A 15,927-nucleotide genomic window follows, 5' to 3' on the forward strand; every position below is an offset into this window, starting at 1 on the left:
TCAAACTCACTCCAGCTAAAAGGCAGAATCACCTACTACTTAGATACAAAAACAAGCTGTTGTCTTTTTTTTTCTTTCAGTTTTGCTACTTACATAATTCAGTGACTAAAACCACTTAAAGACTTTAATGTAGATTTACAATATGGAAAAGAGCCATATGCTTGTCCTTTATCATTTTAAAGTTTACAGACATCTACAGTAAAAAAGAACATCTATAAGTTGTAAAAGAGGCGAGTTCAGGGGATGGAGTATTCTCAAAGGCAGGAAAGGAGAGGCGAGCAAGGCAGAAGGAAAATGTTCAGTTTTCTCCTTTCACAGATCCTTTATTTTTATTTTTAACAATAAGAACATAGGCAGGCATGGTAACACCTTTGATCCCAGCACTTGGGAAGCAGAGTCCTGTGGATCTCTGTGAGTTTGAGGGTATCCTGGTCTACATAGCAAGTTCTGGTCCATACAGGGACTATATGTTACTACCATGTCGTGAAAAGATAAATGATAAGTAAGAATATAGATGGCCTCATGTGAAACAAAGCAGCACCCTAGAAACCAGCTAGGTAATCTCTAGCTGAATGCTAGCCCATTCCTGCTTTGTCTTTTTTGAAACAGAATCTCATCTATCCTGGGCTGGTCTCAAACTCCTTACAAAGCTAAGGATGATCTTGGGTTTCCGATTCTCCTGCCTCCACCTCCTGAGTGCTGTGATTTGGGGCTTGTACCACAACATGAGGTTTATGTAGCACTGAGTTTCAAACCCAAGGGTTCATACATGTTAGGCAAACACGCTACCATTTATTTATGCAATGAATTATTTATTGAGTACTTTATTCTACATACTGTGATTAGGTGACAGATAAATTCAAATTATCTGTCGCCTTCTCTTCTACCCAATTTCTCCCTTTAATGTTGAGGACTAGAAAAGTCGTGAAGGAGCGAAGTCGGGAAAGTGTTGACAATAGTTCTCTGTATGAAGTGCTCCATTCTGATGGTCTGCATTCAGGACTAGGGACAGGGAAGCAGAAATGAGCCTTTTCCCTCCCTATATATTTTCTAAAAACTTTCAAAAGATCCCAGCAACTTGCCTGAAGTACGAAAGAATTATCAAATGTAAAATATTTTCTCACATTCAACTTCACATAGGATACTTAAAGAAGGAGTCATTAAAGAAACTTTAAGCATGAGGAATTCATAATGATTTCCTGAATAATGAAAAGATTGAAAAATGCAAAGGACATCACCTGTAAAACGCGGAGCACCCTGTCCTGGCAGGCCAACACTGGTGTCATTCGAGATAACCTTTCCACAGGAAGGCAGATGACATCATTGATTTTGTCCCCAGAAAGGTAATAATGTTGGTCTTTGCAATCACAGTAATGACTATAGATGTAGCTCGCACTGAGAAAGAGGTCAGAGCCGGAGATGTACCTGAGGACATTCAAACAGGAATTTAGGATGTTTCTATTTTAAAGCATGGGGAACTGATTTTCTTTTAGAGGTGAAAAGAGTTTACTACATTTTATATAGATGAATTTTTTTTTCCCTTTCCCCCACTTAATTTCTATCCCTCCTCTTTAGACAGGAGAACAGGAGACAGGCTCTGCTAGGCTGTTCTGACCTCACTCTAGTAGCTGAGATGGCCGTGGACCATGTCACCCTGCCTCTACCTCCTAAGTGTGGGGTTCTAGGTACAAACTATGCCCCTTTCGTTTCTAGTCATTTGATGTAACACTTCTGACTCTGAATGCAGCAAAGGAAGATTATAAGTTAGGCTTCTCACTGAAAAGCCCAGAAGAATAAAGAACAGGTATGTTAATTTGTCTGTTTTTTCAAAACACTATCAAAAGAGAAACTTTTTAAATGTGTACCATGTGCCAAGCGCTGTCCGAACTGATATACCCAAATTAGTACATTAGCACTCATGCTCCTTCCTACATGGAATGTTATTATTCTTTTTGTAAGTGAATAGCAAAATGTTAACAGGACTAATGGCTCATACTGTAAATGACAGACTAGAGCCTGGGTAATTTCATCTCCAGAGTTAGCTTCACACTAATGTGCCTAGAAAAGTACACCTCACATGGATTGACTTTAAAGTTAATGGTGAACAATGATTAGAATGTTATCTTGAAAATAAGCTCATTTATAATTGTTTTAACAAAGTTCAGTTAATAATCATAGCAAGTTTCAAATTCTTTATCTACAAGGGCATTTCAAACAAATTATATTTTTGTTAAACCACTTGAAATTATTTTCACTTATTGATGTTGAATTCTTGTCTCATTTCACCAGAGTTTTAAATGTCCTTACAATCAAGAGAAATGTTACGCACTACATAGAATGATACATAATATCTGTCTACTATAGAGAAACACTGTGCACTGCATAGAATGACACATAACATCTATTTATTGTAGAGAAATGCTATGCACTGCATAGAATGACACACACATCTGTCTTATAAAGAAATGCTATGTACTGCATAGAATGACATACACATCTGTCTTATAGAGAGAAATGCTATGCACTGCACAGAATGATACACAACATCTGCCTATACTATATAGAGAGATGGCATGAACTAGTTTTCAAACAAGGCCTCTGGCTATGTATCCAACTTGGCTGCATCACAGCAAAGGAAGAAATGTTAAAGCCACCCCTAGTTACTCTGATTACCAAATGTGAGGCATCTACCATTAGGCTTCTCAAGAGGTCTTGGGTTATCAGGGTTAAGAGACTGGATTAGAAGTCAGGTGGCGGTGGTGCACACCTTTAATCCCAGCACTTGGGAGGGCAGAGGCAGGTGGATCTCTGAGTTTGAGGTCAGCCTGGTCTACAGACTATGTTCCAGGACAGCCAGGGCTACACAGAGAAACCCTATCTCAAAAATCAAGAGATAGAGATAGATAGATAGATAGATAGATAGATAGATAGATAGATAGATGATAGATAGATAGATAGATAGATAGATAGATAGATAGATAGATAGATAGATAGATAGATAGAGTCTGGATTAGATGACTTTTAAGGCCTCTCTAGCCCCCATAGCTCAAAAACTAAAATTTCAGGGCTGACAATAGCTCAGAGGATAAAAAGCTTGCCATGCAACCCTGATGATCTGAATTCTCTCCCCAGAACTCTCCTCAGTCTCAAATAGGAGAATGACTCTACAAAGTTGACCTCTGGCCTCCACACATAGACCAGAGCACATGCATGCCCACACATACATCTTTTTAGCTCCTCCTCTTCCCCTATCTCTCAGTAGGAAAAAAAAAATCTAAATTTTTATTTGTGAAATTTCTTACACCAGAAAGTCACTTATTTTTCATTTAGTTTTACCCAATTCACCAGAAATTCCAACCATTAGTGGCCATCAACTTTAATGGCCAGGCCTTTGTTTTGTCTTTTAGTTTTTAAGACCAGGTCTCACTCTATAGCCCACATTGATCTTGAACTCATTATGCAGCCCAGATTGGCCTCAAATTCACAACCTTCAGCCTGAGTCTCTCAAGTGTGGGGATTACAGACAGGAGGCATCACATTCAAGTATTGGTCAGCCTTTTAACATAATATTGCTACCTCAAAATGAGAGCTAGCTACCAATGAGGAATAGGAATCTATTCTATCTATATCTAGAGAGGTTTTTTGTTTTAACTTTTTACATATACCTTGATCATGATCATAATCAGAAATGAACCAACCAGGCAGTGAAAACTGAATGTGTTCAACAAGTTATGCTTCAAAATAATTAGTAGAGAGGATTTAGAATGTTCCCAACAATAAATTCTGTCAGAGGTGACAAATATGCTAATTACCCTGATCTGACACCACACACCATGTACAGGTCTTGAATATCACTATGACTATAAATGCACACAATTACTATGTACCCATTAAAAACACAAAATATACTTTTAGAAATGCCCCTCAAGCCAAAAGTGAATGTGAGTGTCTACACACACACATGCATACTGTGAAGTTAAATCATTGAAAACATTACAACAGCCAGTCAACTCTGCATTGATTCCAGGTTCTGACCAATGAAATACCTGCAGCCAGTTTTATTTTCCAGGGAACCTACTAGTGTACAATGATTTAATCAGACATTTTACACCAACCCAATGAGTTATAGATACATACATAAACTCGACAGAGAATAAAACATACATAGCTTTAATGCTTTCCGTGAGGTTTGTTTCAAAGGAGAGAAACTGTTTTCCTCTCTTTGTGAAGCCTCTAATCTCAGACCCTGCAGCAAGGAAGATTTTCTCCTGGGGCGTGTTAAGAACCCCTCCTAGCTCCAGCCTTGAGATCTTCTGCCCTGGCAAAGTCTTGAACACTGGCTGCAAAAACCAATTGAGGAAAAAGTTGTGTACAAGTTATCTTATTGTAAACATTTTCCTTTACGATAAAAGCTATAATTTTTAAACTTATAAAATGTAACAATTTATTTTCCATTTCTACATTTTAGGAATATTTTCACTTAGGAGTATTCAGCAAGTAGTGCATCTGTCTTTTGGGAAAAGTGCAGCCTTAAGACGGGGCCACTCACCACCACCTCTCCTTTCTTCATGCCGAAGCACATCACTACACCGTCTTGATCTCCAACAACCGCCTGTAATAGAGGGAGTCAGAGTGTACATTTATGGTCATGGTGAAAAGTTCACCAGTGCCTCAGATTATACACTGCAGGAATAGCCAAAAAAACCTCATCAAATTTAAAGACAGAGTCAAAACTTATAGTTATCTGAAAAAGCTACTTAATCATCTTTATTTATTTTCAACAATATATCCATGTAAGCTGATTTAATGAGGCTTTTTTCTAGGTATTGCAACCAAAACAATACATCACAACAGACTGCAGAAAAGACAAGAGAAACCATCTACCTTTGCTTTTGGCACACATTTAAGAGTTTGCAAAAAAAAAAAAAAAACTAATACACTATTATTTCTAAATTCTTCTATTTTGACAATACACTTTTAATAAAAATATGGTTTTCATGTAAACATGATGAGTTTCATTTTTTAATATTTTAAATATTTCTTAGATTTAAATTTAATATTGTTAAGTACTGGTATAGCATAAATAAGTTCTTTCAGATTCTCAACAATTTAAATGAGTAAAATTTTTGAGCTGTCATTATCTTGAATATAATAAACAATAATCAGAAATCAGTTGATTCTCCTGAAGTTCTGTTTAAAATGTCAGATTTCTCTCACATATATAAATGTCTTATTTGGAGGAACTGCCCTTATTCAAATCACTTCAAAAATGTAGCCAAAGGTCAAATAATACATTTAAGTATGTTTGTCAAGAAAAAAAACCCTCTAAATTCATCTTGATGTTAATACATCAAGATAATACATTTACTTTGCAACTATTAAAATAGCTTACTATCCTACAAAAATAATTGGTTCATGTCTATAAGAAGCCAAGTTAATACATAGTTCAACATTAAAAACAATAATTCAAACAACAAGAGACAATTTAAGCCAGGCGTGATTGCACATGCCTACAATTCTTGAACTTTTGATGATGAGGCAGGAAGATCAAGAGTTCAAGGCCAGCCTCAGCCATATGAAAACCTGTCTCAAAAACAAAATAAATAAAATAAAATAACAAAATGGAAGATTTAAAGAAATTACTTTACCAATATTCTGTTGTATTTTGCATTTGTTTTTCCATATATTATATACACAATCTGGTAAACAGAGTGAATTATTCCCACCCCCCCCCAAAAAATGGAGTGTTTTGTTTTGTTTTTGCAGAGCTAAACAACTCTCCCCCCAGAACTACAACTGAAGCTTAAGATGTGTGGGCTTTATCAAGATGTATGGTCTTTACACAACTCACTAATGGTCTGCAATACATCAGTGTCCAAGAACATGGCTACCTGCAAATGTTTGTTCATATCTCAACTTCCATTCAAATTAAAGATCCTCATTTCCACGTTGAGATTAGCACTTTTTACACACTAGTTTACCAATAAGGAAGGCAGAATGAGCCTCCCTGTCAGAGCCCAGAGAAGGTGGAGAAGTCAGTGTCTACCGACCGCACCTTTTGTATAGTTCTTTGTCTTGAGGCAGGAAGCAACTTCATCGTCTTCTGAGAGGTCACTCCCACCTAAGGAAACAGATGAGGCAACTAGTGAATGTTTTCTGACGCACTGTAATTTGAAGTTACTACATTAGAAATTTAAAAAGAACAAAAGACAAGATCATGGTGAGTTTTAATTTTTTCACTGAGATATATATTCTTATCAGTTAACAATTACTAATTAAATACGTCAGAGAAAGTCAGAATACAGGAAACAACCTAAAACATATCATAATAAGTTTAAAAAAATTATATAACATTACTGGTAAAGAGTTTCAGAAAATGTTTTCAGTGACTAAAAATAGGGGGCTTTTGCTGAAATGACATTCATACTAATGTTAAAAACATCCAGTGTAACAGACAATGACTATTTTACAAAAGGTACCGTGTGTGTGTGTGTGTGTGTGTGTGTGTGTGTGTGTGTGTGAAAGCAGCATGCATGACTTGTTCAGCAGAGGTAGCTGTCACCAGAAGTGGGCCAGAACTTAAAAACAACCAGTCATGGAAAAACTGAATATAGTACAGATATGACTTTATTCTGAATTTCTAAGCACAGTGTTTTAAACAATCTGTTTAGCTTGATATTGTCAAGTGCCTCGAACCATGGCTTGGGGTAAGTTGAACATGGAGGTTGTAGGCCCATCAACCAAAGCTAAAGGTATCGTGGAGATGGTGACTAATTGGACCCATCTAAGAGATATTAACAGCATCCATGAGACATTAAAGTGAAGTACCTGGCCCAGCCCCCGGGGAAACTATGCCAATGTCTGTACCACGACGAACTCTCAAGAGATGGTTTTAGGGATGGAAGTAATCATGCACCGCAGGGATACCCGCTCTGGAGTCCCACACTTTGATTCAAATACCAACTACCTAATGTTTGACTACGGGGTAAATGTCTTACCTTCTCTGGGTCCCTGACTCTTCATTTTTACTACCTAGGGGTAAACTTTTATGAAGATCTAGTAAGCTCAATAGGGTTGTGATGGTTTCCTGGAATATGGCTGGTGTGGTCAGCCCCAGGGGGAGTGACAGGGCAATCGAGGCCACCGGGAGCAGCTAGAACACCCCTAGGACCAGGGCCTGGAGGGATCGCTGCTCCCCCAGGCCTGCGGAGAGCAGCTACAAGTCCACCCAGGAGGGCGCCCGCAGACCGGTTTACCTGGAGATAATCAGTCCGGCTTAAAGTCAGGTCCATGACGGCCTCACAGGGGGGCTGAGACGGCACGCCAGCCTGGAAGCTTGGAAGCCTTCCGGAAGAGAGCCCGCCACTCAGCAGACCCAGGAGCCTGCGTCGGCAGCAGCGCCCAGCAACGCCAGCTGCAGCTCGACACGTGACCAGTTTGCGCTCTCTGTCGAGTCCCGCCCTCTCCCTGAGAGCGGTCCCTGGACTGTGAGCTACAGAAAAGGCGGGGCAGAGGGGGCGGTCCTTAGGCCGAAGCCGGTTTCCAGGGCAACCAGGGCGCGTTCTCCGCCTCCCAGCTCTGAGCTGCCGGGCGAGCCACCTAAGTTCTTCAGCTCTGCTGGAGCTCGTCATAGATTTTTGTGCCTTGTTCCACTTCTGGTTCTTTATTTTAGGCGTTGGCATACAAACTTTATTCCCAAAGATTTGTTTTTATTTTGTGTGCATATGAGAATTGCATGCGTGTACTTATGTGCGTCATATGCTTCTTGCCTTCAGAGGAGGCCAGGCCTGGAATGTGCTTGCTGAGAAACAAACCTGGGGTCCTTTGCAACAGCAGCAAAGCAAAACTGTATTCATGTATTTGTTTAATGTGTGTGTGGGGGGGGGTGCATGTCGAAGGTGTCAGTTCTTTCCCACTACCCTACGTGTCTGGGAATAGAACTCACTCAGTGGCAAGGGCTTTTAACTGCTGGGCCATGTTGCCAGTTCCCTTTCTCCCATCCCCCACCCACCCTTCTACCCACAGGGCCACAGTGCAAGACCCTGGGTCAAACAAATCAAATCGAAACATAACATTAATGCTAAAGAAATGAGTTTGAAACAACAGAATAAATGGAGAAACTGAACAGTAATGACACGAAAAATCTGAATAAACCAATAACATCTAAAGAGAGAAGCAACTTCTAACAAAAACACCACTTCTCCCCAAACTATTTCCTAAAATTAAAAAGGATGGGACTTTTCCAAACTCTCGTAGGCCAGTATTTCTTTACAACAAAATCAGGCAAGGGCACAAGAGAAACATGCACACACACACACACACACACACACACACACACACACACACACACAGCCTCTTGCCATGTGATGCCTTGTGTTACCCTGAGACTGCTAATAAAAAGACGTTCACCAGATGTAATCATTCCAACTAGCATGTACCAGAATTGTGAGCAAAAATAAACTTATTTTCTCTCAAACTTAAAAATAGAAACAAAAAAAAAAAAGGAGGGGGAGGAAGGAAAGGGAAAACTCTAAATATAGATCACGGATGAAACAAAAATGTAAAAATTTCAAAAATGACCCTCCCCCCAAAACTAGCAACGATTCCAACAGCACATCAAAGACATCATTCCAGCCACGCATTATTCCATGTGGTAATACACACCTGTCATTTTAGCTACTCAAAGGTCTGGGTAAGGGGATCACAAATTAAAAGCCCTGGGCAACATGGTAAAAACCTGCCTTAAAAAACAAAAAATAAAATGTCAGCATCCTTTTGTGACAAAGGCTCTGAACAAATCTGATTGTATAAACAGCATGTGTCATCATAAAGGCTATATGACGCACAACCAATGTCAAAATGAAGGGGGATCTGGAAGTACCTCCTCTAAGATCTGGATGGACACTTCCTTCTGCCACTCTTGTGCTGCACTGTAGAGCAGTCAGGAAGAGAAAGGAATAAAAGTATCCGAATAGGAAAAGAAGTTAAATTGTCTCTCTTTCCAGATAATATGATCTATACATAGAAAGCCCTAAAGACTTCACTAAGAGTGTTAGAACTAATACATTTAGTCGGCAAAATTAAGATATTCAAAATTAACAAAAAAACCATCATTTTTGTGCACTAATAACAAACTTTCTGAGAAATAATGAAAGCAATCCCACCACTATTGTTACAAAATAAGTAAATAAATTGCCGAGGGGGTCTGAGGATGTGGCTCAGTTGGTAGCGTGCTTACCTAGTATTCAGAAAGCCCTAGCTAGGTTTGATTGCCAACACTGTATAAATTGGGTGTGATGGTACATGACTATAAATTGCTTAAGGAAAAAATTATTAAGGATGTGAATATGCAGGTGTAGTGGCACACACCTTTAATCCCATCTCTAAGGAGGCAGAGGCAGGTGGGATCTCTGTGAGTTCCAGGACAGCCTGGTCTACATATTAAGTTCCAGAACAGCCAGGGCTATCCAGTAAGACACTGTCTCAAAAAACAAACAAACAAAAAGGATGTGAATAACACTAATAAAAGAATTGAAACACACACACACACACACACACACACACACACACGAACCTCACCCCATATTTTTGAATTGGAAGAATTAATACTATTAAGACATCCATAAGGCTTAGAAATAATCCAAAGCATCTACAGCCAACTGATCAACAACAAAAGTGCCCAAAACAGCACTAGAGAAAACAGAAACTCTTTAATAAATGATGTCAGGAAAACTGGATACCCACACACAAGAATGAAACCTGATTCTTATCTCCAACCCTACACAAAAACCAACTGAAAACAGAGATATGACTATCATACTTGAAACTATAAAACTACAGGACAAGGCAGGGCATGGTGGCCCCCGCCTCTAATCCCAGCACTCAGAGGCAGAAGCAGACAAACCTGTGAATTCAAGGCCAGCCTGCTCTACACAGTGAGTTCCAGGACAGTCAAGTATACACAGAGATCTAATCTCAAAACAAAGAAGCAAAAATCTACAGGGGGAAAAGACAAGGGAAATACACCAAGACTTTTGATATAGGCGATGATTTTTAGGACAAAATCCAAAAAGCACAGGAAACAAATGCAAAACAGACAAATGGGATTGTGGGGGCCGAGACGCTTTGGGCAGAGAGGAAGCAAAGAAAAGAGTAAAGAGACAATTTAGAGAACAGCAGGGGATGCTTGTAAATGATTAATCCGTTAACGGTTAATATCCAGAATATATTGTGAACTGAATTCCTTAGAGAGAAAAAAAGAAAGCCACACCTATGTTTCTGCAAGGACAACTGATTAGAACTTTGTGATTGTGGAGAATTACAGGTCCACAGCCAAAATTACTTGGTGTCTTTTTAGTCCTCTTAATAGCTATTTCTTCTCACACCTGTATCTGACCTAATTTCCTGTCAACTATCAGCTCAAATACTTTTAAATGTATGACATAACAGCATTATCTCCCACCACCCCACACTTAAGGATGTCATCAGATAGTATCTAGAAACTGCATACCTGATTCCCCACCGATGCATTTGGCAAATGCCTTGATTATGATTTTGTTTAGTTCTGGACCCATAAAAGTTCATGTAACCCTTTCCATGTCGGAGTGCTTCAGACAGGGCAACATGAATCCATGTTCCCGGGCCATATTTTCTGTGAGGTGATGGCATCAACAATATAATGAAGTACACACACACACACACACACACACACACACACACACACACGGCAACAACAAAAAACTCTCAACAAAATCCCCCTAATAATCTATTTTAAAACAGGCAAACAAGGTCGGGCGGTGGTCTTTAATCCCAGCACTTGGGAGGCAGAGGCAGGCGGATCTTTGTGAGTTCAAGGCCAGCCTGGGCTACAGAGTGAGTTCAGTACAGGCTCCAAAGCTACACAGAGAAACCCTGACTCAAAAAACCAAAGAAGGAGGAGGAGGAAGAGGAGGAGGAGGAGGAGGAGGAGGAGAAGGAGAAAAGAAGAAGAAGAAGAAGAAGAAGAAGAAGAAGAAGAAGAAGAAGAAGAAGAAGAAGAAGAAGAAGAAAATGAAAAAGAAAGGGGGGACAATCTGAATAGAAATTTCTCAAAAAAGGCTTACATATTTCTTTACAAATTATTGAATTTGTTAAATATACTAATTAAACCATGATCTGAGTGTTGTTTTTGACTGAGAAAGGAACAAGGAACAGAATATAAGTTTAAAAAAAAAACATGTCTGAAGTCCTGAGTCTGTGACAATCCTCTAACTGAAAGCATCTAAGTGTCATTTTCTGGACAGGGTGATTTTGGTCTTGTTAACGTGTTCCTCTCTGAACTGTGCCACCACATCGTTGAACGCTCCTTTCTAGAGTTCTCCGCCTGTACAACAGATGTCAGGGCAAAGGCTTGCTGACTCACAGCCCTCTTTAAGCTCCCAAGAAATATTAATTCTGACAGTAATCCTTAACTAACCCTCAAAGTGACCTATGCCTTGGGTCTACTTCCGGAAGCAAATAATAAGAGTTGGGGGCGTGACTCCTTGTAGGAATCTCCCAGGCAAAATGGAGTAAGAAAAGGCAGGGTGAAAAGTTAAACACTTCTATTAGTTTTGTTAGTCAACTAAGAACCACCCATATTCTGAAACCAGGTTCCTCCCCGCCTTCAATAACTCAGCGGCCGCCATCATCACTAATGCGACATGTTTCTGTTTCCATTCATACATTTTTCCTTTGCGCATGCTCCCTACCCCTTTTGAAGCCCGCCATCATGAACAGAACAGGCTGGCCAACAGAGGAGAGTGCTGGAGGAAAGTCACAAGCCATGGTTACCTTTTTAGAACTTTATTGGGAGGAGGGGGAGAGAGAGAAGAAGAGAGAGGACAGATGGAAGGAAGGAGCAGAAAGAGAGGGACGCACAGAGGGCTCACCCGCTTCGCTTTTTAGGCTGGGATGCCATTGCAGACTGATGACGCAATTAAGGACCGAATCCTTACAGTTTAGCCTTTCCTCGACATGGGGGCAACCTTTTGTGCCCACATCCAGGCAGTCATTAACCACAGGGGAAGCTACTTGCTTTTGGCAGAGGGCAGATCTCTTAAGAGTGACTAGCTGGGAACTTCTCAGGAGTATCAGGGAGTTGGGGTGTGCAGCCTGGCACACGGGATGGGGCAGGGCAGAAATAGTGCCCACCAAATGTGTCCTTACCTCCGTTCTCTACTAATAACTCAAAACTATGAAGGAAAAGATGAAATACTAAGACAGCATGCTGGGAGAAGAAAAGAAGCTATCCAGAAGGGAGCAGGGGCATGTGGAGTGCAGTGAGCAGGCAGACAAATGAGAACCAAGTATAAAGACACGAACATGGAAATACCACAATTAAACCGATTGCTAACCTGAGCAATAACAGTAAGGGAGGAAACAGAAAACAGCAGTATGCTAGTCTTACACAAGTGAGGAAAACAAAGAGAAATTTTATCTCAAGAGCTCTCCAACTACATGGGGAGGCATGGACAAAAAGAAAGGAAAACAATTCATGTACATAAATGGTATGGAAGTCACAGGCTTTATCTTCGTACCTCTGCAATTTCTGGATTCTGAGACTCTTATGCTGTTTTCAACTTTCTTTCTAATCTCGATTAGGAAAATTATTAATTATGTTTTCTGTTCCCTAGTTACAAGCAAAGCCTTCGACATTTGGAACCTTAGACAATGAAAAGAAAAAGAGCATCATCCACTGTAGAAAGTCCTTTTCGTCTGTTTCAGTACACCGGAGCGTTGTGAAGGGCCAGCTGACTGCATTTTTTCTTCATCTCCCTAGTTAAACATGTTAGAATTTGATTTATATCTATATTGTTTCCTGTGGTGTTTTCCTCTAATCATGCCCAAAGCTAAAGGTCAAGTTGGTTTTTTTTTTTTATTTGTTCTTCCTCTATAATCTTGTGATTTGCACATTGTAAATTGTTTTCATTGTTTCATGGTATGTTCTAAGAACTGGCTGATCAGAAAACTACAACATATACTTTTCCCGTAATCATAAAAATAGCTAACTAAATTACTAACTGCAAAAATTATGCTTTTGTAATCAAAGGTCAGAGGCTGACTACATAAAAGCACCCCTGGTTTTGGTCAGGGCCACTTCTCTCTCCTACTTCCAAGGAGACTGCAAGTTTGGCCAGGCCATAAAATAAAATTTTACCTTGCAACATTTCAACGTTTGATCCTGGTTTAGACACCATAACAATATATCACAATGGGGGAGGGGAAATCACTGTTTTATTCTGTTCAGAGGCACTGCATCATAAATTGCATAAAATTTGGAAAGTTTTTAAGACATGTACCATTAGATTAGAACAGAAGCTGATGAGATAATTCTGTAGTTGTAGCAAAATATGTATACAGTCTTTTTCTTCACTCCCCCAAGGTAGGAATTAATTAATCTATAAGAGGTTCAGGAAGCTGAATTTGGTGTTTCTTCTTTGTCTTCTGTCTAGTAGGTCTTTCTATGCAATAGCAAAGGTATCATTATTTGTTTAGTTAGTTTTTAAGACTAGAAAGTTGCCGGGCGGTGGTGGCGCACGCCTTTAATCCCAGCACTCGGGAGGCAGAGCCAGGCGGATCTCTGTGAGTTCGAGGCCAGCCTGGGCTACCAAGTGAGTTCCAGGAAAGGCGCAAAGCTACACAGAGAAACCCTGTCTCAAAAAAAAAAAAAAAGACTAGAAAGTCATGTGATCACAATTTATGTCCCAGTGAGATCTGACAGGAATGCTCTAAAGATATACAAGACACTAAACCTAACTTCATGGGAGATTCAAACATGGAGGATACAAAGGTTTAACAGTCTATCCTGGCTCTTGTCCCTTTATGGAAATCACAGACATTGTGCATATGATCAGTTCAGCTTTGGTATGTAATGAAGACCCAGGAAGATACCTCACCGGCTAGTTTGCAGAAAAGATTAAAATTCTTTGCTAAGGAAAGGAATGGAAGGCATGGATGGCCCTGCCTTCATAGACAGCATCATTCTTTTCATTCCTATGGTAGCTTGAATAGGAATGACCCCTACAGGCTCATATATTTGAATGTGTAGTCACCAGGGAGTGATACTGTTTGAAAGGATTAGGAGGCGTGGCCTTATTGGAGGACGTGTGAAACTGGGTGTGGGCTTTGGGGGTTTCAAAAGGTCCTTCTCTGCTGCCTCTGGATCAGGAGTGTTAAACTCTCAGCTACTTCTCCAGCACTATGTCTGCCTGTACAGTGCTAGGCTCCCCACTATAATGATAGTAGACTAAACCTCTGAAACTGTAAGCCAGGCCCCAGTTAAATGGTTTCTTTAATAAGGGCTGCCTTGGTCATGTTGTCTCTTCACACAATAGAGCAGTAACTAAGATACTCCCCATGGATCCAAAACCCAGAAAAGAGCAAAAGACAAAACTTGGAGTCAGTTGACCTTATTTAGCATTAAAATATCAGAGGTACACATTAGAAGATTACAACAAAATAAAGCCTACAATAACCCCCAACTTAAAAAAAATTCTTTATTAAGTTCACATCATCAAATCACAAATACAAAGAGAAAGGACACAAGCATGTATTTTAGAAAAATCTTTAATGATTGTTTTTTTAACAATCCTATGAAACTGAAATATGTAGTATAACTGTATTTTCAATTAGCTTGTTTCACTGTCAAATTCTTCACTTGAGTTTCAAAGGTCTTAGGATTGTCAGTGATGCCTAAAAGTCTAAGAAAAATCTCAACAAGTCATAGCTGGTTGTAAAACTCTATTTTTAAAAAATCGCTTCAGCATTTGGATGAGAGGGTATGCTACATAGCAATGGTCTCTTGTCTGTTCTTCGATGCTATTGGCTGTTCAGGTCAGTTGGTTTCAACATTTACCAAGCACCTACTATGTCCCAGGCACTGCACTAAATGTTGGAAACAGAAAGATGAGATTGACATGGTCCCTGTCCCCCAAGGAGCTTACAGTCTCTTAGAGGCCACCAGGTAATATAAAGACAACAATGACAAAAATGTCAGTGACCTAAATACTGGGCTTCTAAATACAATAGCATGTCACTGCTTGTAATGTTGAGGTCAATTGCTGAAATCATTTTCATGTAATGGAAATCATTACCACCTAGCTTAATTTTAAGGTTTTGCATGACAAACATAGTTAACACTAGAGCTTTACACCATAGTTTTTCAAGTATTTCATACTTAGGAATATTATTGCCCGCATTTGTGCTATAGTCAAAGCTTGACTGTAGGTTGCTGCCTCATTCACATCTCAGCACACTGGGGTTCAGTTTCTCACTGAGTTTATGAATCAAGATGGCTAATTCTTCTGTTGCTTGGCTCTTGTCTTCCAAAAGTTCATAACGAAGGCTGGAAATATCCTGCTTGATTTCTTTCAATTCACCTAGAGTATTTGTATTAAACAATATGTGTAAATGGTGACTTGCTCTTCATATTTAGACAAAAAAAGACAAAGTGAAATCCACTCAGTCTGAATACATTTGCTTCACAAAGTCTCCAAGGTAGATATTTCAAATTCTCCTTTAAGGTATTCAAGAAAAGCCAGCCTTAGCTGGGTGGTGGTGGTGCACACCTTTAATCCCAGCACTCAGGCCTGCCTCTGTCTCCTGAATGCTTGGAGTTTGAGGCCAGCCTGGTCTACAGAGCAAGTTCCAGGACAGCCAGGGCTAAACAGAGAAACCCTGTCTTGAAAAAAGCAAAACAAAACCCCATAAAGCCAAAGAATGAAAGGAAAGAAAGAAGGAAGGAAGGAAGGGAGAAAGAAAGGAAGGACGGAAAGAAGGAAGGAAGAAAGAGAGAGAAAGAGAGAAAGAAAAAGAAAAGCCAGGCTTTATAGGCATAACAACCTTTGAAAAAGCTCTAAAGATATTCTGTGTCTGTAATAGTAAAATTCAGCTTCAAGCAATGCCTTT

The 15,927-nt window shown here is 39.7% G+C and overlaps 2 protein-coding genes across 3 annotated transcripts in view; both read right to left on the reverse strand.

Annotated features, from left to right (window-relative positions):
- Nucleotides 1–7,450, reverse strand: part of Bbs7 (Bardet-Biedl syndrome 7) — a 36,393-nt gene extending 28,943 nt beyond the window's left edge. The window contains exons 1-5 of the mRNA XM_028889842.2: nt 7,257–7,450; nt 6,056–6,121; nt 4,550–4,612; nt 4,165–4,340; nt 1,239–1,425 (exon numbers count right to left, since the gene is read on the reverse strand). Of these exons, the coding sequence (XP_028745675.1) occupies nt 1,239–1,425; nt 4,165–4,340; nt 4,550–4,612; nt 6,056–6,121; nt 7,257–7,292 (528 nt within the window). The 5' untranslated portion in view covers nt 7,293–7,450. The remainder of the gene's footprint in view (nt 1–1,238; nt 1,426–4,164; nt 4,341–4,549; nt 4,613–6,055; nt 6,122–7,256) is intronic.
- A 7,118-nt stretch (nt 7,451–14,568) lies between these two features.
- The window catches only part of Trpc3 (transient receptor potential cation channel subfamily C member 3), a 67,232-nt gene continuing 65,873 nt past the window's right edge, over nt 14,569–15,927 (reverse strand). For both annotated transcript variants that reach the window (XM_028889834.2, XM_028889833.2), the window contains one exon: nt 14,569–15,398. In XM_028889834.2, the coding sequence (XP_028745667.1) occupies nt 15,256–15,398 (143 nt within the window). In that variant the 3' untranslated portion in view covers nt 14,569–15,255. The remainder of the gene's footprint in view (nt 15,399–15,927) is intronic.

The sequence above is a fragment of the Peromyscus leucopus genome, chromosome 6, assembly GCF_004664715.2.
Source record: "Peromyscus leucopus breed LL Stock chromosome 6, UCI_PerLeu_2.1, whole genome shotgun sequence".
Classification (NCBI taxonomy): Eukaryota; Metazoa; Chordata; class Mammalia; order Rodentia; family Cricetidae; genus Peromyscus; species Peromyscus leucopus.